The 23,326-nt window shown below is 25.5% G+C and overlaps 3 protein-coding genes across 8 annotated transcripts; 1 reads left to right on the top strand and 2 right to left on the bottom strand.

The window, feature by feature from the left end:
* The first annotated feature begins 64 nt into the window (after window positions 1-64).
* On the top strand, window positions 65-2,042 carry LOC132927599 (uncharacterized). Of its 4 annotated transcripts, none has more exons than XM_060992159.1 (2): window positions 65-406; window positions 507-2,042. In XM_060992159.1, exon 2 carries the CDS (start codon window positions 515-517, stop codon window positions 1,349-1,351), a length of 837 nt encoding a protein of 278 aa, XP_060848142.1. In that variant the 5' UTR covers window positions 65-406; window positions 507-514; the 3' UTR covers window positions 1,352-2,042. The 4 variants fall into 4 exon arrangements, with proteins under 4 accessions (XP_060848142.1, XP_060848140.1, XP_060848139.1 ...); XM_060992157.1 differs by having other exon boundaries at window positions 481-2,042; XM_060992156.1 differs by having other exon boundaries at window positions 478-2,042.
* Window positions 2,043-5,054: 3,012 nt separating this feature from the next.
* Window positions 5,055-5,999, bottom strand: LOC132924724 (14-3-3-like protein). Its single transcript, XM_060989168.1, has one exon. It carries the CDS (start codon window positions 5,997-5,999, stop codon window positions 5,055-5,057), a length of 945 nt encoding a protein of 314 aa, XP_060845151.1.
* Window positions 6,000-7,980: 1,981 nt separating this feature from the next.
* Window positions 7,981-21,992, bottom strand: LOC132924655 (striatin-interacting protein 1). Of its 3 annotated transcripts, none has more exons than XM_060989083.1 (17): window positions 21,830-21,992; window positions 21,520-21,735; window positions 21,324-21,440; window positions 18,754-18,915; window positions 18,555-18,676; window positions 18,325-18,488; window positions 18,074-18,238; window positions 17,879-18,018; window positions 15,679-15,750; window positions 13,089-13,430; window positions 12,907-13,023; window positions 12,417-12,544; window positions 12,115-12,342; window positions 11,884-12,055; window positions 11,615-11,819; window positions 9,858-9,952; window positions 7,981-9,540 (listed from the first exon to the last, which is right to left on the bottom strand). In XM_060989083.1, the coding sequence occupies exons 2-17, from the start codon at window positions 21,595-21,597 to the stop codon at window positions 9,379-9,381; spliced, it is 2,469 nt and encodes an 822-aa protein (XP_060845066.1). In that variant the 5' UTR covers window positions 21,598-21,735; window positions 21,830-21,992; the 3' UTR covers window positions 7,981-9,378. The 3 variants fall into 3 exon arrangements, with proteins under 3 accessions (XP_060845066.1, XP_060845068.1, XP_060845069.1); XM_060989085.1 differs by having other exon boundaries at window positions 21,520-21,697; XM_060989086.1 differs by lacking the exon at window positions 15,679-15,750 and having other exon boundaries at window positions 21,830-21,991.
* Between the last annotated feature and the right edge of the window lie 1,334 nt (window positions 21,993-23,326).

Genomic DNA, 23,326 nt, shown 5'->3' with positions numbered 1-23,326 from the left:
AGCAATGCACGCGAGGTAACTTAGTATAATCAAATACTATAAACAGTATTTGGTATAATGTATATTGAATCTTCATTCTTCAGTGCATGATTTAAAATATTTAAATAATAGTATGTACTATGTAGTAGGTACATAAATGCTTAAATTGTGCTTTACACTTTCATAGTCTTATTACATTTTAATATTATATAGTACATAAATTTATATCGTGTATGGTATCATTATAGACTATAGTAGTTTAGTACTCGCTCTATTTTTGTTCATAGTATAGTAGTGTAAATTATCTTAATTATTATTTAATTAGCGTCCTCTCGCTGAATCAATTTAATTTGCGCAAAATTTGTCTGTCGGATCTTTAATTAAATTGGTATACTTCACTAGTCGCCTTCCATCATTAATCTTCTAGGTAGTAGTATGTTTATTATTTTATAACTTTATAATGAAAACAGTATTTTACCTAAAACACGACATCATTAGCAGGTTGCACTTTGTTTTGTTCACATTAGCAGAAAAGATGGCCGAAAGTATTGAGTTCAGTAATCCAAAAATTGAAAAACAAATAAAGTATAAGGACACTCAGTCCAAGTGCTCGCCACCTATAATTTGGTCGGCTACCGAAAAACTACAGCTAGCTGAAGCCATTGATATGTATGGAATAAATTTCCCGAAACGTCTTGTCACGCGTGTCCCCACTAAAACCGTCAAACAGGTGATACAAATGCTGACAGAGCTAAGAATTGAAAATCGAAAAGAAGTTGAGGAAATTAAAAAGTGCCCATCATTTATCAATTTCGATGATATGGATGACCTGTTCTTGGTCGGTGACACCGAGCCAAAAGATGTGTTGGTCAAGTGGATGGAGTACCTGGAAAGAATTTACAATAAGGACCCATACATTTTCAACAAATTTAAACTGTTGTCCAGCTCATTTCTAATCTTGTCAGAGTGTACCCCACCACCAAAAACTACAGGACCAGATGTCATAGACTTTAGGAAAGTGTACTATTTTTTGTACCGTGTCATTAACAATTACCCCATAAGGAAAAATCATGGAGATTCTAGGATGAGAAATTACCTCCATGAAATGTTCTTGCGTGTGATGAACGAAATCGATTTTACATCTGACGAGGAGAAAATAACCATGCAAAAGATAGTGTCCAATTGGACTGCTGATAACAGGTCCAAATCGTTGAGAGTATATGGGAAAAATAATGAAATCAAAACACAGCAAAAACAACCAAAGACAGAGACTAGACCGAATTTGAAGACGGCACTTGAGCTTAATGTGTTAGAAAACCCAATGATACCAAGTTTTAATCCATTCCAGATCAAATCCAAAAAGTCTTTATAATGCATTTTGTTCCTTATAATATTATTATTAACCTTTTTTTTTAAAAAAAATGTTAAACATTGCACATTTATCATTATTGCCATTTTTTCTCATTATTATTTATTCCTAGGTGGCTAGGTATGATCATTATTTATATTTTATTTAGTCATAAACAAGGAGATCAATCTTCATTTCTTTAAAACAACTAGCAAAGAATCATTCAGTTTAAAGGTCCCAAATTTATTTTGAGACTATTCAACATTTATAAGACATTTTGGAACTTTATTTCAAGTGGAGGATGGTAGGATGCCCTTGTTAAGTTTTTTTTTCTTGTAAAAATATTCCTACTCGTATGGTGGTTGAGAGAAGTAATATTACAGTGATATTGATTCAAAAAAATAAAATGCAATTTGAGTTTGAAAGTTTAATATATTATTATAATTATTGAGTTATAATGGTAATATTATTCATCTATAATTTGCTCATTTAATTTATATTATTTATACTGTTTACTACCAGTCTTGTTAAGTATTTAAATACTTTTCAAATACTTTTTAATCAGTGTATTTTTTAAATACTTTTTTTTTATTCTAGTGTTTTACTCCAAATTTTAATTACCAATATTTAAAAAATGTTGAACCACCCCAAAAAATTTTTTTCAGTTACAGCCTTGAAACAAATACTGTAAAATTAATTATCTAATATCTTGTACCTATTATGTATTATATTCATTAACTCAAACATTAATAAATACGTTTAGATACCTATTTATTAGCAAATAATGTTAATTATACTATATTAATTATTAATAACAATAATTATTTCAATATAATATTTATTGAACTAAAAATAAGTATTTGTTTAAGTGTTATGAATACTTTTAAAATGATGTATTTGAATACATATTTTAAATATAAATGACACCAAATATTTAAATACACACTCTGAATATATTTGAAAAGTATTCTTAACAAGACTGTATACTATTTGGTACTTAAACTAGTAAAAGGTCTACACATTTTGTCAATGAAAAAAATTAAATAGATCTATTATAGCTTTTATCAATGTATGCTATTATATTTACTCGTAATTAAATATTTACCATCTGATGTCTATGATATTATTAAAAAATATTATAAATTATAATGTATGATTTTGATATAAATTAAAAATAATGAAAATAATTTTTATTTGTTTATATGTTAACAAATTTTATAGTTCTTATCTAAGTAATTTTATATTATAATATTTATATAATGTATTAACATATAAATGTTTCATATCTGATTTTAATTTTAATTCACAAATACTAATATAGGAATATAAATAATAAGATAAAACAATGTGAATCATCTCAACTTAAAATTGTTTTTATCATTGTTCTTTCAAATTGTCATAAACATTTTTTATTATTTAAGATTGATGTAATATATTACCAACAATTTTCATATTTCAATTTATTATCAATTTTTGCTATAAACCTAACCACCAATATTTTCAACAGAAGATAAACGGTGTAATGACTGAAAACATGAGTGACTGTGTTCGGTCATAGAATTACGAATATCAATATTGTGATCTATAAATATAAAATCCACTTGTATATGATGTAGGCACTAAGTTTTTTGTGAGCTATATAAGATTGTTTACAAATATTCAGTATTGTTAGAAATAATTAAATTCAAAATATGTTATACTATAATTAATTAGGCAAATGTATTTGAATAATACTAAAATATTTTAATAAGTATGTCGAGTATTTTCAAATAACAAAAAAATTAATTAGTAAATTAATAATTTATTAGTCACAATTAATGATCATAATAGTATAATAATGTAATATATTTATATAATAATATATTATACAGTATTTTTAACTTTTGAGTTAATACCACCTTATTCTAACACAGTGTAAATAGTTCATAGTTTATAAATACTATAAATAGGCGGTAACAGCTTAAAAGTATTTTACATATTTTGAAAATGTCATAGCATACAATAAAATGCATATTGTACGTTAAAACAACTTTAATTTTTGAATTAAAAAACAAAACTACAAAATAATAATTAACATCGCTATTTGCCTATTTATAATTATTGAAATACCCATTAAAATATATCATTTTGACCAAATATAAACGTCAAATGCTTTTTTTTTTATTATCAAATAAAAAATTAATTTTTTTATGAATTTCTATCGACAAAAAATTTGCATGTATTTTCGAAGTTAACGAATTTGGTCAAACTTTTTACTAAAGCTTAGCCGCATAGGTACAAATGTATACACATAATATATATTTTACTTCTTTATTTATATTAATAGTTAAATAAATTATACACTGAAAATATGTTTAGTTTGATGAAATCTAAATAAGGGGGTGTGGGTCGAGTTGTAGCCTTTAAAATTTAGGAACAAATTTTAACTTATGAGTCCTTGTAGCATAGGCGCAATTTGAGTTTTAAATTTTGGGTTGGGCTATTATAATTTGCATGCATGTATTGTGTGTATGCTCCCTGAGATATATATATAAAGGTGGAAGGGGATATATACAAACCATTTGGGAGGCTTAGCCTCCCAAGCCCCCTCAAATTGCGTTTATGTTCTGTAGTCTCTGTACTAAACAAAACTGGCCACGTGCCCTCTCTCTCCCCTCCGTTACAAATGTTACCATATTTTCCATATTTAAATTATTTCATTGCTCATTGGTCATTTTACCTAACCTACGTTTCTTCACCATCGTTAATCATCGACTTAGTCATGTACATAAAGTTCCTTACTTGCAATTCCATTTATCATAAGAAAATTGAGTTGTCTATTGACCTTCAGTCAGACGTATCTTTTACAAAGTTGTATTTTGATTATTGATGTGACGACGTGACGTTGGATATCATTTATAATATTTATTTTAACCGATTCTTTGTATTTCTTACTCTAAATCTATTAGTGCATTTAGTTGTAAAATCTTATGTATAAAATACATACATTTATTAACTATTAATACCTACTTACTAATAAGCAAATAGTAAATAATATTTATACAATATATATTATATATGTTTAAATCAAATTAAACTTTTATTTATATTTTGAGAATTTTGTTATGCTGTCCTTCTTAATTTTACCTATAGAAATTGTAAGCGTACATGGGGATATATTTAAAAAAATGTATTTTAAGTACCTAAAAATTAAATATATTTGATAAAAACATTAAAGCTTTAGCTATTAAAATTAAAAATTATATACATTCTTAACAAAAATATAATTTTCAAACAAAAAACAAATTTAATATTATCAAAAACGGGTTTGCCTAATTTTTTCAGTTTTTCCTATTTTTTATACATCTTGTATAATGTGTATTACACTATTACAGTGTAAGTTAGCTGTTCGTTTTTATCCTAAGCCTCATGTGAGTAAAATAAGAAAAATCCGTAACCCCTGCAAGACACGCCTCGTATAGTATTTAAAAAACAATACTTTACTTAAACAAGTAAATCATCATAAACACCATAATATAAACATAAAACATATACGATTTTCAGCGACATTTTTTAACCACCTGCAGTGAGAAATGGTAGAAAAGGCTAATAAATTTTATTTTCAAAATATATTAAAATAATTTTTATAACACGGTGTCATAAGTGTAGTATAATACATAACGTTGCACGGACGAACGGTTTTATTTTAAAACGTTGTGATGTATTGAGGAATAGTGTCGTCCGACATTTAATCAATGTTGTCCGGCAACGATTGGCGATCGATGTCAAGCTGCGATTCGACGTTGACGGCCGAGGGCGATAGCGACAGCAGAACGGTGGAAGCGACGACCGTGCCCGTAGCCACTCGGTCGTCCGCCGGCACTGTAGACACCTGTTGCTGCGGATCCACTGCAACGACCGCCTGGTCCTCAGTGGTCGCGGCGTACGACTCGCCTCCGTTCTCTTGGATCCATATGGACAGGTTGTCGCGGATGAGCCGCAGGATGAGCGTCGAGTCGTCGTACATGGTATCGTCGATGGCGTCTATCTCGGACAAGGCCTCGTTGAACGCATGCTTGGCCACGTCGTGGCCCTGCTGCCGCTGTTGGCACACCTGGTACAGGAACACGGAGTAGTTGAGCATGAGCCCGAGCCGGATCGGGTCGATGGGCCGGAGCGACGTACGGCCCAACTGGTCGGCCCGCTCGTAGGCGGCCCTGGACACGGCCACCACCGTGGCCCGGTCGTCCGGGTCGTCGATCACCTCGGCCGCGTACCGGTTGTAGTCGGCGCACAGCTTCCAGTAAAACACGCCGGTGGCCGGGTCCGCGGCCTCCGGGCGATCGGACGTCAGCCAGCTGTCGACCACGGACAGCACTTCGGTGCACAGCGCGCGCAGCTCGTCGTCGACGCGCGTGCGGTATTTGCGTGTCACCTCGGCCTCCCACGACGCGATGCCGTCCTTCTGCTCGACCGTCACCAGCGTCCGTCTGGACGAGCGCTTCGTGTCCAGCACGTGCTTGTACGCCACGGCCAGCATGTTGTCCTCGTCCTTGGTCATGGGCTCCCCGCACTCGGCCACCCGCTTCATGTACCGGGCCATGTCCTCAAACCGGTTGGCCTCCTGCGCCAGCTTCGCCTTCCACAGGCACTTTTCCTTCGTTTCCACTGTTGGCACTTGTTCCACGTCCATTTTTTCCGCGCGTTCGTGCGTGAAAAGATCGTTGGCCGTATGCTTGAGATTTGTGTGTGTTTGTGTGAGTATATCTCAATGATCGACTTACTTGTATACTAAAAGAATGTGTTGATTTGAAAAAAAAAAATGTATTAAAAAAAACACTCGTACGTTAAACGAAATGATTGTTTATTACTCAGCAACGAGAAAAAAAATTTGTACGTCTATATTATATTAAAGGCACTATGCAAGTAATAGATTATACATTTATACATAATATAATTAAAATATAATACCTAATTGATACACAAGTGTTTATGAAAATGATAACATTATTTGTGGTTAAATATATATTGTATTATATAGGTTATTAGTTATTACTCGATAAGGTCACGTATTTATTATATATCATAAAAATACAAATTAATAAACAACTTATAATATAATAATACATATCAATATCTACAGCAATTTAATGGTAGGGAGAATCAATGGTCGATTTTGTTCCTTGGTACATAATTTAAACTACCTACCTATCTCTTTAGAGGATGTAACCGTATGTGCTTACTCCGTCTTATAAATGTACAACCATTGTTTATAAATACTAATCAATCTACTTAAAATGCTTTAATGTAACAGTGAATTGACCAATTATCAAACTTAAATGTTAGGTTAATTAGGTAAACATTATCTGAGCTTTTAGTTTTGTACGTTGATTTTTTAAGACGTTTTATCTTTTAATTGAGTTATGAATATGTTCATTTCACAATTTAGAAAAGCTCATAATTCGTAAAAAAAATAAACATACGAACAAATAGATAATGTTCTAGTATTTAAGTTTTATATTAGATCAATTCACTTTAAATCTAATATTGAAGCTATTAATACAAAAATGGTTTTGCTGTATACAAATTTTCTGAGGTGTTTGTTTTTATTATATAGATATAATAAATAGGCCTGATCTCCTTTTAACTAAAAATACATCAGTTTGTGACAAAAAAAAAAAAAAAAACTAAAGTTGCTCACCCTACTTTTATCTGCTGTTGTAAACAGAATACTATTATAATTTAGTTTATAAATGTGTGTACTTCTTAAGGTATCACAAAATTCATCAAATTAACTTGAGTGTATTAAATTTAGTACAATATTAGTATTATTTATTCAATTCAATAAAAAGAAAAATACTACTGAAATTTGTTTTAGCACTGGTAATGTCTATTAATTAATAATAGGACGTCTCAAAATCTTGCGTTTGGTCCATTTTAAAAATATAGTACTACTTAGCAAATTTACATACATCAGAACTAATTTTGTAATGTTAGCTTTAATATTAGAATGAATTAACCTATTACCAAACCTGACAATCTTCAAAGTAAGAATATTATCTAATGCACTTCATAGGATTACTTTAAAATGATCATAAATTACTTGTTTTAAAATTGAAATATAAATAAAGACTAATGAGATGCTTTACATAATATTCTTAATCGTCAATTCACTCTATTTTTAAAATTAGCACCTTTTAAGAATGAACTGTGACAAATAGTGGAAATCAGTAATAACACAAATATAAAATTGAATAACAATGGTTAAAAATCACATGTGAAGTTATAGTTTATAGGTACCTATTTAAATTACTAAAATCACTTTTTCTTTTATTACATTTTGTTTTAAATATTTTGACGTTTATAATCAGTCCAGATAAATTATATATATTTTATTTTAAAATTAAAAAAGATAATAAATATCTATAATTTATAAAAATTTAAAAATATTAGAAACTGGTGAGATTAAAATATTGATAGAGTTTGTTAGATATTTTTAGCAAATATACATAATGGCCATTAAGGATACAAAAAAAAAACAGTCAGAAAAAGTGTTATATGTTAAATAGGCTAAACTATGTGTTTACTCGTATACATACATAAAATATATAAATATATATATAGATAAGGAAGTTAATTTAATATTATTGTAATAAGTAATAACTAAGAGTAAGTAAAATGTTTAATCTAATTTAATATTAAATTTATCAATTATTAACTATGACTATTTGTATGAATAAATATTGAATATACAATAAATATGTTGTATAGTATCTACTCTTTATAAAATAAATTAGTATTTTAGTTATAATTTTATAATTAATAATTTTAATAATATAAGGCCATTAAAATTAATCAATAAAATAAACACATACTTATCATAGCCATAGAAGTTTGTACATAAATTATTCAATGCAATCATAATTAATTTTAAAATGGGTATGTGTAGTAAATACATGTTACAAGTAGGTTTATTCAGTAATTAACTATTTATTTTTGAATATATTCAGTCATTTATCAAATAAATGAGTTAATATTAAAAATTATAAAAATATTGACAATCATACAACTCAATCAGTGAATAAATAAATTTATAATTATACAATTAAGAAGACTATAGAATACAAATATGGTTCTCATACTATTGTTTATTTAAATTAATAGATCTCAATAATATCTTAATAACTATTAAAAGTTGGAAGGACATACAAATTCTTGAGTTAATTTAGATATTTTAAAGCTACATATTACAATAAAGAGGTTTTTTTCATACGAGAAGAAATTAATATTTTGGTCAGATTACTAAATAAAGTTTGGTTCTAATTGTAAATTATGATAAAAACAAAAAATTTGAAAATGCCAACAGTCATGTTTGGATATTTATAATTTAAAGTATCATTAATTACACAATTAACAAAATTGTTTACTGAAAAATTTGAATTATGGGACCTTCCAAGTAATTGAGTTTTGTAGTTATATGAGTTATGGTGCACCGTTTAAATTTTCAATGAAATAAAAATTAACCACAAGTAAATTAAAATTTATTTTTAATTCTATTATTGTTAAATTTTAAAAGAATCATTAGTTTTAGAAATGCATACTTAAATAAATCATGATAATGTTTTATTTAAAACATTTTGTGTAATAAATATAATTAAAATACCTAAAATATTGTGTTTGGATTTAGATTCAAATAAAGTAAAGTTTTTTGCTTAATCAAACATATATTGTTTTTACATTTCTAGAGTTTTTCTATTAAGTACATTTGTTTTTAATAAAATAGTTGCTTGATTAAATAAATGAGACATTTAAGTAATTTACATAATATCCAATAATGTTCATAATATTTTAATATATGAATAATAAGTTAACATTTTTTCCATAATATGCATATCAATGTATATTATAAATAAATAAATAAGAGTATGTATCAAAAATTAATAACTATCAATGTATATATTTTGTGAAAACAAAAATACTATGATTATTTTGGATATTATAATTTTAATTATTTTATTATGCATTTTAAAAAATATAAAAGTATTACACCTAACTATTATACTTTTTCTAATTTAAATTTCTAAGTCAGTGAGTAATGTATTCCAATCAATGTTATTCTGAAACACTTCTTGATCCAACCAAATTTGGTAATGCTGTTTAAATTCACCCGATAACTTAATAGGTTTTCCCAAAGCAGTATTGATTGAAAAATCACTGGGTGTAAGTTCGTCATCCTTTAATCAAATAATCATTAAATAAATACTTTATCAAACATAATTATTTAATTAACCAATAAATTAATTTAAATTATACATATTATTACACTAATAATATCCATAAAATTGATAGTATTAATATTTATTTGTATAACTATAGAAAATACTATGTTTAAGAATTAAGATTGTTAGAAAAACAAAACATTACCAACTTAAAACAAATTGATTATTTTTTTGACTTAAGACGCAATATCTGATGAAATTAACAATTAACAATTTGGTATATTGTATTATCATAAAGATAATTAATGATTTTATGAATTTATTATACTTACATATTGTGGAGAGTATCGTCGTGCATGGAATTTATCAACAGCCGATCTCAAAAACCGCTCTTCAATTTGAAAATCAGTTGGGCGTGCTTCAAGATCTAAAAAAAATCGTAACAATTTGTTATATATCATTATTATTTGATAAGATTTCCATAAAACATTCATACGAGTATATAAATATTATAAGTATTTACAAAATAATAAAGTCATATTCAAAAAGTAATATTAAAAGTAAAAGCCTAATTTATAACTTAATATTAATAGTTATAATAATTTATAAGTTATAACTATCTAAATAAAAATATTTAATTAGCTCCTTAAACAATTGATATATTAAAAAAATGTATTGAATTTTGTAGGTATTGAATAATACTAAGGAACATTATATTAAATATGCAGAATTAGTATTCAGATATTTCTGAATGTGGTTAGTAAATATTGTTATGTTGTCAAAATACGATATACAGTAAAATTCTGTTACAACGAACTTCAGGGGACCGAATTTTTTTTCGTTATAGCATAAATTTTGTTGTAACGAAAATTCGAATAAGCTCTTTATAAGCCCTGATTTTTGGCAGGGGACTTCTATGACTTTCGTTATAACAGGATTTTTTGTTGTATTGGTATTTGAAGTAACGGGAATTTACTGTATTAGAAAATTCAAAATCAAATAAACCTAAACTTTAACGTTCATATTAAATCGAATTGGTTGAGAAAGGAGACTTTGCATTCAATAGTAATACGATATTTGCTGATAAAAATAATAAAATATATATAAAACTTTTATAGTTTTAAAATGTTCACCAAAGAAAATATACTTAATAGGATAAGATGTACTTAAAACAAGTGTTAGTATAAGTATAATATATTAAAATTAAATAACATTATAGATATACAATGCCAATGCAATCATTTATCGCTCATTAATTTAAACTTGATTTGACTCACTAGTGACATATAATGGCAGGAGACAAGTAGATACTTATTTCCTATCATCTCTTACCATAATGCGCTCCTAGTTAGTCTGATCCAATTTAAAATAATGAGTGATAAATGATTGCATTGACGTTACTTATTTATAATATAACTTATCTATGATAAGTAGGGAACATATTTTATTGTAATAAAAAAATAAATATATGTACAAAATATGTATCAATTTTTCTTAAATATGGAATAAAAAATCCAAAATATGTAAATATTGAAAAAATGTATTAGTATTGAAAATTACAAAAAAATAAATACTTTATAATAACAAATATTGAATAAAAGTAATACAAATAATGTTGGTATATAAAATTATGAATATTATCTCAGAACAAAGCAATGAAAAACAACATGTTGTTATAGGTTTGCAAATAAAAAAATATGACGGTTTGGAATACTTTTAGGTTGTTAAAAGACCGTAAATATTTGTGGAGATCATTAATTTGTTACATTTGTAGAATGCTTTTTTTAAATTTCAATAACAGATATAGAAATTATATAAGATGAAATTGAACATATAATTAAAATATAAACAACTTAAAGTCAGTGGTATGATATTTTACCAAAAAGGTTCATATTTAAAAAAAGAGTAAGATGTGTTGCTTATCACATAACTTCAAAAAAAGTTGATGAAACATTAAAAATTGGTATGTATATTTTAGGATTTTAGGATATAATGAATTATTTTTGGATAAGAGAATTTCACATACAATTAATAGAAACTAGTATAAAAATATTAGTTATTATAGTAATATAATTATTTTAATTTTTACCATTTCCATATGCCCAATCATCATTTAATCTGTGTCGAACTTTTTGATATATTGTACTCATAGTTTTCATATTAGATTTTCGCCATGCCCGGCCAAGGTATTTTGCTTGCATTTTCAACAGTTTTAAAATGTAAAGCTGCATCATAGCATGTCTTACTTTTAATGATTTTTTCAATATTGGTGCAGATTTAAATATAACCAACATCTAAAACATAAACAAAGAAAGTTAAATTAAGATTCATATGAGCAAAATATTGTACTTTAGCTACCATGATTCTTGAATGTTTCCATTTTGTTATTTTATTTAAGACTCTTAATAAATTGATACAAGAATAAACATTTCTCCATGAACATAATGGAAATTCTCCTATTTCAATGTTATCTAATGAAAGGTCAGGTCCATCACCAATAACACATGTTGGAAAATCTAGTATTGGAATCCTAAAACCGTTTAAAACCAAATTATTATAAGTAAATTACAATAAAATTAAATTACTTACGTGTTTTTAGACGATACATAAGATACGAGATTTTGATTCAAGAATTTGATTACGAGAGGTATGCAATTTGCAAATACTAGATGTTGAGAGATAAACTCAAATTGATAAATATGATTTGCTTTAAAATGTTTCAGTAGTAAAAGCAATATACCACTTATAGCTTTTACTACAATTTCTTTTTGTCTATTGATATCAGTTTCCAGCTTAACAGACTCAGAAAATGACATTCTGCAAAAAATAATATTAAGCTATTGATGACTATATACTTATGAAATTAATTTTATTGTGATTTGGTTACATACGGCACATCAACTGGTAATATATCAGCAATTATATTTATTGAATCACTTTTAGCTTTTGAAGTAGGTGATGCAGCCAATAATATTTTTAATAATGCTATCATATGCTGAGGTAAATTTGGCAACATTGCCTAAAATGTTTAATATTGTGTTTAGATTAAAACTTATAGTTTAATATACCATGAAATTGTTTAGATCTGTGGTTCTCAAACTGTGGTACGCGGAGGGCCGTTTTTGGATAATAAACCCATTCAATTATAGGTATAATTCATATCTTATTTAAAAAAATAATTATACTGTAGTTGTAGTATTTTACTGCTTTATTATTTAAAAAAAAATGTATTTAACTGTACAATTTTGATTTTGGATCGTTCTATTTTTAGTCATTAATGGTACGTGACTGATTGATAATATACCTGAGTGGTACGTAAAAAAAAAAAGGTTTGAGAACCGCTGGTTTAGATATAATTAATTCATAAAAAACATCATTGACCTGATATAAAACTTCTGCAGGTGTTTGCTCAACATCATCATTGCCCATAATTAACGGATTTCTTTGTATTGTTTCTTCTTTTTTTATTTGATAATCAGCTAATGAAGTATACATATACTGAAAACATAATATTTTTAAAATAATGAACATAAAAAAATTTTAAAAAAAATTTAGTAATTTACTTGTTTGAGAATAGCTACACTTTCGTGTATTGGATCAGGTAAGCCAATTAATGTCTCAATATCATTGTCCAATTTAAAACCAAGAAATTTAATTCTAGTTTGATCCAAAAAAAATTGCAAGTCTTTATGACGAACTTTAGGTACCCATGGCAGGCCTTTTATAATCAGTGGCGTAGGTGGTGTTTGTGGTCTATAATCATTTATTTCTTGAATATTTTTCATACTAGAAATATCGTCCATTCCTAGTTGTTGATCTTCATAATCTTGTAAATCTTCATCATTTTGATAGGATAAATCCATGACTACAAGAGATTCATCTAATGAACTCTGTTTTATCAGGCCCTAAGAATAGTTATAAAAATTATAATTAATGCTAAAAAATAATATGAAAAATATTCTTGCAAAATTATTATTTAATACTCTAAACATAAGACTATATCTATACATTGTATGATGCTGATAAATATTGAATATGAATACCAACTAGTATCTAATATTTATCATTGATGATAAATGGGTGGTACTCCACAAATAAGACAACTTATATTTATTTGTAACAAAATAAGAATTGCATTATTTATATTAAAAAGTAATAAAAATAAATAACCATTTTAAATTATGATTGAACAACTGTTCATTTAATAAAGAAATGTTTTATGTGACTTATCTAAAGATATTTATCAGACAGCACTAGAGACTCTTGACCAGTTTTAGATAGACCAAAACTGCCCGAGACTCAAACTCCAAAAATTATATTTTCAACTTTCCAAGTAAAATTATTAATATTATTCAATGTATTGATGTAAAGTAAATCACTATAATTAATTATCCAACTTTTACCCATTTTATCTCCAATTTAATTGTTTTTCAATTTTAATTACAATTTTTTAATATAAGATAAATATTATACATTTTACGTTTATATAATTTCATATAGATTTTATAATACAGTCTATAACTATGTCATACAGCAAATAACTAGAAAATATTCCATCTTCAATTTTTTTTTAAACATAATGAAAAACTATTAACTAAACATTCATTCTTTACATCTTTTTTTTTTATTATTATTATAGGGTAAAAACAAAATAAGAGAAGATGAATGATATGATGATACAAATAATTAATAAGAATATGAATTTATATAATAACAAAACCAATTTTTTCAATGTTAAAAATAATTATAAAAGCATTTTTTTTAAAATAATTTTGTTGAGTGCATTAACACGTTAACCGACCATATGACAGCCAGCGGTCATATTGCCATGTTCAAATTTTGTACTTTTATGTCCGCCGACGCCAAAAGTTGATCATTATTACCATGCCACATGACCGCCAGCGACCATAAATTAATTTGGTTTTATATTATTAACTTATCAATGGCGCTACAATAATTCACTAAAATAAGGGCCATGGTGTAGCGGGAATCATTACAATTTTTTTGAATATAACACATTTTTTTTAAATACATAGTTTATATAAATTTGAAAGACATTAAACAATATGCTTGACACATAACTAAAACCTATTGTATGACCGCTGGCAGTCATATGGCAGTTAACGTGTTAAATTGTATTTTTTCAAGGCATTTTTATTGTTTTTTTAGAGCATTTAAATTGTTTCCATATTAATTAGTATAAACATAGATTAAATATACTAGTATATTTAATCTATGGTATAAAGTAGTATTTTTCTTTAAAATATTTCAATTGAATTAATTGTGTCTAAAACAAAAAATAATTATTAAATTGAACACATGCTGTGATGCAAGACATATTTACACAAATGGTTTATTCATGTAAGAATCATAAATTAATTTTAATTACATCTGTATTTACATAGGATCTACAATGGGATATTTTCAACTTTTTTCTGGGGAGGGTTCAACATATATTAAATAAGGAATAGCTGTATAGTAATAACTGAACTGAAAAACAGTGTGCGTTATCATCAATTTCATGCAATTTAAGAATCTTTCAAGAATTATGGGTTTTTATCTATAGCAGCTATTTATATCTGTTTACTGTAGTAAAATATACCTGAATTATTTTTTACATTTATAAAGTGTATAGTATTTTGTAGTTTTGTATAACCAACATTAGGTATATTACAATATAATATAAAATTAATATTTCAATATATTCAGTTAATCTTTTTTTTTGGTTTTAGAGATCCAGTACCCATGGACTCCCTTTAAATACTCTGCTGAGGACCACAGTTGTTTAAACAACTCATCTTTATCATATATTTCCCACTTAATTAATAACTCATATATATTTATATTTTAATATTTATTTCATTATATAGGTATTAAATTGAATTTAATGCACTTTTTGAATGTCAAATAAGCATGATTAATAATATTTAAATTGATAGTTGAAAAATTATAACTTATTTATATTAATTAAAATTTACACATAACTCATAATGATTAACAAATTAGATACAACATTTGTGTAATTAATGACTGTGCACAAAATAAATACAATATACATTATAACATTAACAGAACAACACAAAAACAGGACCACAAATCTTTAATGATTATCCAATGGTTACACGACAAATAGTCAGCACTATCTAAACTTACCTCTTCGCAAATACTAAGAGAAGTAGAATCATCAGTTAATTTGTATGATAATGCATTTAAATTATACGCCATCTAAGAAATAATCAATTATTTTTTTCAAATTTACCAATTAAAAAACTAATTAACTCTTCAGTATAAAATGAGAAATACATTTAACAACCAATTTTTTTTCATAGGATTATATAATCAAGTATAACTATGTTATTGTAGTTAGTATAATTTATAAATTTTTAAATGAAAACAATAAATTTGAACAAAGGTATTTTAAAAAAAAATGTTAATAAATATTGTAGCAAAACGTATTTTTTCATGAATAATTTTTACATTGAGAAATAAAAAAAGTATTAACTAAATAAATAAAAATGAAAATAAATTAATTTACCTAAAGGTTATATACTTAATTTTTTTTTTTTTATCTTTTTGTAAATAATACGTATTTATATTATTTGTATGTAGATTTAATATTAATAATATTATGACTTAATTATTAAATATTAATTATAGATATAACTTTCACTGATATTTAAATAGATAGAATTTAAATTTTTTTTTTTTTTTTTATTAAGAATAAGGCTTCGACATCGGCGGTCATTAGCCTGCTTTTAAATTTTTATGCATAAAATCTATAAGATTTTTAATTAATATGTTATAAATAAATAATTTTGAGGTATTATATCAAAATTGATTAAAAAATGATATAAAATTTAAAATCGGAATGAATATTTTATGAAAAAGAAACAATTTCATGAAATATTTTAAAGCCGTCATCATTTCACAGAATGAACAAAAAATTAATTATACAAAGTGAACAAAATATATATACTTTAGTATGGTATATGAACATTTTACAATAACTTTGTTAAATGAGATAATTATTCCTATAATTTTAATAAAACTAATAATCATCATTATTATTATTTTTTCTAACAAACATAAATGAAAGAAAAAAATACTTAAACATTAGTTGATTAAAAATTGATATTTTAATTCCAATGCTAAAATATATATTAAAAAGAAAACTGTGAAATATTCTATAATTACATATTGTGAGAACACCTTCAAGCTTATTCTTTAATGATTATGAATAAAATACATAATATATTGTTAGAAATAATAGATGACAAAGACTTAATCTCACCAACAATTTTAAATTTTCAATGATGAGGGGAATTTTTAAGGTTTTTAATGATTATTACAACTGTATTTTAATTTTAATTTATGTATTATTTTTACAATATATCAGCAATAATTACTTAATGAATTGTTTCGAAACAAGTTGATTAGATCAAGAAATTTCATTTTCTCATTATATTTCTAGAAGTAATGAAAAAATACTAACAACCATAAAAATTTTTATATTTGTGAAAAGTTCAAGAAAATGTTGTTTTATCAATTTAAAATAGTTTTTAAATAACATGATAAATTATATTATCATTTACTCCAAATTTAAAAGTGTGCCAAAATAAAGTTTTTTTGTTTAAAATTTAAATGTAACATGTAACATAACCGATAATCTTACTGTAAAAATTATTAAAATCTTCTTTGACAATAAAAATATAGCCTCCAAATATAATTTATTTTCAACAAGAAAATATGTCTTTTATATTGATCATAATATATTTTAATACATAATAAATTGACTATAATATTATATGTATTTACTTAGTATCACATCTCACCAGTGTCCTACACAAAGCTGAACAAAGCAAATGGATTATTAAATACCAAGAATATGTACCCTATCCCACTTTTTTAATTTGAAATCTTAAACAGTATTGTTATGTAATATGACCAGCATATTTTAATAAATAACAAGTAAATTAAAACATACAACAAAGTATGTGTTTAAAGTAATTAGTATTTATTTTGAATTTTAAAAATTCAGTAAGAAAAAAGATATCTAAACATATATTCTTATTTATAATTTATCACAGAATAATTAAGAGGACACCACACCCGCATGTGTTGTCTCTGTCTTACTAACGTACATCATAGCAAAATTGCATTCAGCAGAACACATTTTGCGATGTTAGTTTTATTATTAGAGTAAATTTACCTATTATCAAATTTAAAAGTAAAAATATTATCTAGGCAATGTCATATGCTTTTATTTGATATTATGATGTACGTTAGTAAGATAGACAACACCTGCAGGTGTAGTGCCCTTTTAAGTTAAAATATTATAAAATATTTTACTTACTCTCTTTTGGCGAGTGCCACGTTTTTGTGCATTCATCATATCTGTGGAACTTGGTGGTGGTGAAGACGACCGCATTGATTTAATTATTTCAATTGGATCTTCTTGGAGTTCTGGTAATTCTACATTTTTACGGTATTCATCTAACAAACAATTGTTTTTATAAAGTAGAAAATTTGAAGTATAAAAAATGTATACTTTTTAAGTTGGCCAATGTGTCCATTCCACCTAGTAGAACTAAAATCAACTTCCACAATAACAACAGAACTTTTTTCATTGGATAATATGATGCCAGTCCACTGCAAAATTTAGTTATCATGCCTAATAGTTTTACTATTATATGATCTTCTGTATAAGGTAAACCTAAAATTTAAACATAGGTTAAAATTTTATATAGAGCCCTATGCAGTATTTTAAATAACTTTTTAATAAAATATCATAGTAGTTACCTATATCTAATAATAGATTTTCTCTAAATTCTTTAAATTCGACATCTGTTTCAAATTCTGACACTCTGAGTACTTCAACAAAAGTGTACAATACATTTAAAATGATTCTTAAATTTGTAGAATCTGTACAGTTAATTTGAGTTTTCCGATGAAATTGTACTGACCTTAAACAATAAATAAATTATAGTTTCAGATTTATAATATAAAGTTGTCAATAATATGTATCTTACTCTATTTCCATATTCAGCAGATTTACAAATATATTAAAAACACCAAATTTATATAAAAATAGTACATTTTCTTTGGCATTTGACTGTTGATCTTTATCTGATTGACATTCTGCCCAACATCCCTAAAAATAACATATTAAACTTAAAAAAATATTTAATTATTAACCAACATAGTATCTCATAAAAATAGACTACAAACTTGCAACAAGTATAATACACATCTGGCTGCACTCATCCGCTTTGTTTTGTCAGATACTTCTAATGAATCAAGTAGTCTAGATACAACCATATTTTTATTTTCTACACTTAAACTATGCCATGATGGTTTAAAGTCCAATGCCTTCATTATTCCTTCAAATTCCTAAGTAAAATATTTTAAATTTAAGATATTAATATTTTACTATATGTAGATCTAACGCATGTAAATAAAGCTTAAACGATCCATTTTTAATTCAAATATGTTCAATAATTAATGTCAAACTGACCAATTGGTTAATACTATCAGCCAATTTTGACCTATCTTTCATAGAATAATTCTGAATCACTGTGAATATCAAATATCTGTATTTAAATTAATTTTTATGAGATAATGCCTATAGCAAGTTTATATTAAAAGGGATTTTATAATAAAAAATATAATAAATAAATAAAAAAACAATGTATCAAAAACTTATTATTTATTTAATAGCCTAACAAGATTAAATTAGCTAAAACCAAGCATAATTAAAAATATTGAAATAATGTGTTTCAATTTTGTTTTTATTATTTTGAATTATTGTATATATTATTAACATAATGTATCCAACAAAAACTTTACAGTTATGATGAAAAACAATTAATAAAACCAAAAATTTTAATAAAAATGCATGAATAATATTTTTTATACAAAATTTAAAAATATTTATATAATACAGTTAAACTTTTCCTTGAAGACAACTCTAAATGTTTACATTATTTTTAGATATTAGAACACTTTACTACTTTACTATAGGTAAACATTTAAATACCAAATACTCAAAATAATAAACAGTTTTAGGGTAATATTTATCATAGTTATAGAATAATACTTCAAATTATATTTAAAATTAATAGCAAAGATGTTAAACAAATCAAAGTAATGGATGATTTTCATGGTATCATATTATGTACATTGTCCACTTTTATTTAGATATGCATTTCAATTTTAACTTATTAATTTTTAAAATATAGTATGAACATAAATAATAACAACTAAACAAGTTATATTTCAAAATATACTTATATTATACATATTATCTTAGTACTGTTACTACATATTCATAATAATCCATTTCAAACTGAACTCCCTAAGAGTAGTGTAAACAATTTTTGTGATAAATAGTGTACGCTATTCAAAAATTTCACCATAATGTTAAAATATTATTATTATTATTTATGTTATACTTGTAGAATATTGATCATTTATTTGGTATATTGTTATGGTTGAACAAAAAAACTAAAGGTACAATGATGTTTAATATTTTTTATGTAGAATGCATTGATACATGAACTTTTTGTCATTTCATATAAATCATATAAATACATAACCTATGTAATTGTTTCTATGATTTACTTGAAATTTGCAAAATAAAGTTGTTAACATAATTTTAATTGCTTATTTACATTATTTTAAGTATTGTTAAACATTTTTATTATCATTTTAATTAGTTAAAATAAATGTTGTTTCATAAATTAGCTTCTAATTTAATTTGCCTAATAAATAAAATAGTATGAAAAATTAATAATTCAGAATTTAATAAATAATAAAATTGATGAAGTCTAGCTTCAAGGCTAAATTATATTACTTTTAGTATTATCATCTTTATCTTTAACCAATAACAAAAACTAAATTGAAATAAATATTAATAATTAAAAAATATTTGTAATGTTCTATTTTTTATAGAAATATTCACATGTTAATTGTATATTATCGTTTTGAGCATATTTATTGCAGTGCTGAAAAAATTGGGGTTTTAAAAAAAATTTAAAAATTAAATCCGTGTGATTCATCTTTTATATACACGACTCGCACATACATATGAAATAATACTTGTAGAAAACACTAACAAAAAACCAACAGTTTAATCATAACATTCATAACATTAACCAAATTGTAGTTCATTTAATAACAAGGTAAATGACATTAATTGGCGTCACAAACAATGTTGATTGACAATATTTAGAGTTATACACAGTGAATGAGTTAGACAAATGTTCTGTTATAAAAGTACTTAAATACACTTGTATTAGTATATTTATAACCGATAAACAGAGGTTTTAAGCTAAAATATTGGGTTAAGTTAGATGATTCTGCCTATAGGTATTAACAGTGGTACTGAACAAAGTTTTGAATGGTTTGTGGTCAATAGCCACCCTAATTAAATTTTACCATTTATCCCATCCCAATATTAGTGATATTATAGTGATTTATAGGAAAAATTCATTTGTTACTCGTATACCACATTAACCACCTCTAAAAAGTTGGTATGGTCATGACCAAACTTCAATCCCAAGTTCAGCGCCACTGGGTATCAGTATTTCATTAAAGAACAACTATTTAAATCAAATAAGTTTATCATGACGACATTCATTACTATCTGATAATATTTCAATTTTCACATTACTTATTTCAATTATATTAATATCTTAATTGTTTGATCTAACAATTCTAACATAATATAAGAGTATAGCTATAATGCAATAAATAGTTTCAACTATAGTTTTCTTTACACATATTATGTTTGTAATTACCTGAATATTGATCTGGTAATCTTCTAATTCCGAGTAACTATACAATTCTGCCATTTCACAGAGGTGAGTATCTGTATCTCCATAGTTATATTCAAGATCGGGGCAGTCAGATTCTTCCTGAATAAAAATATTTACATATATATATATATATTAAGAAGCTGACAAATATTCAAAGGCCAGAATATAATTTTCTTACTTCTGAATCTTGTTTCTGCTTTCTGCCCATGGAGTCTTTTAGTTTTGGAGTATTTCGTTTACCATTAAAAACGTCCATTGTAAAGCAATGTTGAATATAATATAGAATCACAAAATTGTTATAGAATGTCAATGATATTACATGTAGTATAATGTTCCACAAAAACGAATACCATTTTCTATTGATGTTAAACAAAAAATAATTATTCTGAATGTACTATAATATACAAAAGAAACAAAACGAATTGTGATTCAACAAAATGTAAACAAAATACAAGAATACAACAAGCTAATATGGCTATGAAAATCACCTATAGATTTGAAAGCTAACTTTTAAAGCTGTTATCGTCCAAAATATAAACAACGATACACTGAAATTACAACATTGTTGGTAAACTAAAAAATACTTCTAATTTAAATGTAATAGACTATTTAATTAAAATTACGATATTGTAAATAATTGTTAATGAAAAATATATTGTTATCAATATTGATTACTATTGTTATCATCTTGGACATATTGTAATTATATTTATGGTTACCGCTTATCAATAAGTAGTATCATAACGTAACCACCAAAGATAAGTAACGATACATCACTTACATACTACCGCAAAGCCGCAAAGGCGCACTAACTACATTAAATATTAGAACTTGAAAGCTAAGCTGTTGGCTCATTATTATCATACCAGATACGTACTTATTACTTAATAGTTCATACTTCAATGTAGCTATTTCTCAGTACCTACATAAACATAATGTAGGCTACATTCGTATATCTTAATAGGTACTTGCCAGTTGCTAACTACCTGTACTACCTACCTATTAAAAGTAACCGTACCTATACTTGAGTGCTTGACACTTAATACTTGTAGGATTAGTCCCAATTGGTTACTAATTACAAATTACTCATTTATACAAACGCCGCGAATGATTATAAATTATAATAGTTATGAAACATAAAAATTTAATTTGTATATTTTATTATTATGTTAAATATTGTATTAGACATTACTACATTAGGTTTTAGGTAGTTCTAATTATAAATTCAGATTAATAATAATTGTAATTAATGTTATATATTTATCGAAAGTTGCTTTTAAATAAATTTAACATAGGTACGAACTTTCTTATTAGTAATTCATACAGAAACCAAAAAATCTAAAAAAATATATAAGTATATCTTTCTTTTATGACCTAATATGTACCTATTATTATTTATTTTACTTAATTGCTATATCAAAAAATTTACCAATTAGTACAGATGTCCGTATCCGATCAGAAAAATTTTTCATACTGATGCAATGACATATCATTGAATTTAAATTTAACACATCCATCACATTAACTCATTCGATATCTATCTATCTACTGTATAACAGAGCGGATATCGGACGGCGGTATCAATGCACTATTTGTTTTCTCTCTCTAGTCCACACCAACAACTAACAAGCCCAACATAGACAAAACGCATTTACGCAAAATCATTTTTTTACGTTTTTAGTAATCTTATAGAGTAAAATAACCCATTACAAAATATTGTAAATATAAATTGTAATTATTATTCTGAATTGTAGTCGTCAATAATATATTATATTTAATATATATTATTTATAACTTATAAGTGTTATTTTGGATATTTCTTACGTACACAGTCAGTATGGGTTGTAGAAAAATTTTTAACCAATTAATAATAATAATTATTATTATAAATTTATAAAATAGAATTGTATACGTTTATGTGTCGTCGTGAACACATCAACGTCCTAATTTTAAATAATTTTGTATTATTTACAACTTTACAAGAA

This window comes from Rhopalosiphum padi, chromosome 3, assembly GCF_020882245.1.
Source record: "Rhopalosiphum padi isolate XX-2018 chromosome 3, ASM2088224v1, whole genome shotgun sequence".
In the NCBI taxonomy this organism is placed as follows: domain Eukaryota; kingdom Metazoa; phylum Arthropoda; class Insecta; order Hemiptera; family Aphididae; genus Rhopalosiphum; species Rhopalosiphum padi.
Note: the sequence above shows the minus strand (reverse complement) of the source record. Positions and strands in the feature narration are given on the sequence as shown.

Bases quoted from the DNA above. Each gene is read 5' to 3' on its own strand.
- LOC132927599 (XM_060992159.1), top strand. From the start codon at position 515: ATGGCCGAAAGTATTGAGTTCAGTAATCCAAAAATTGAAAAACAAATA.
- LOC132924724 (XM_060989168.1), bottom strand. From the start codon at position 5,999: ATGGACGTGGAACAAGTGCCAACAGTGGAAACGAAGGAAAAGTGCCTG.
- LOC132924655 (XM_060989083.1), bottom strand. From the start codon at position 21,597: ATGGACGTTTTTAATGGTAAACGAAATACTCCAAAACTAAAAGACTCC. The intron at 18,916-21,323 runs GTAATTACAAAC...TATTTTACTTAG, and splicing joins ATTACCAGATCAATATTCAG to GAATTTGAAGGAATAATGAA. The intron at 12,545-12,906 runs GTCAATGATGTT...TAAACATTTTAG, and splicing joins CTGCAGAAGTTTTATATCAG to GCAATGTTGCCAAATTTACC.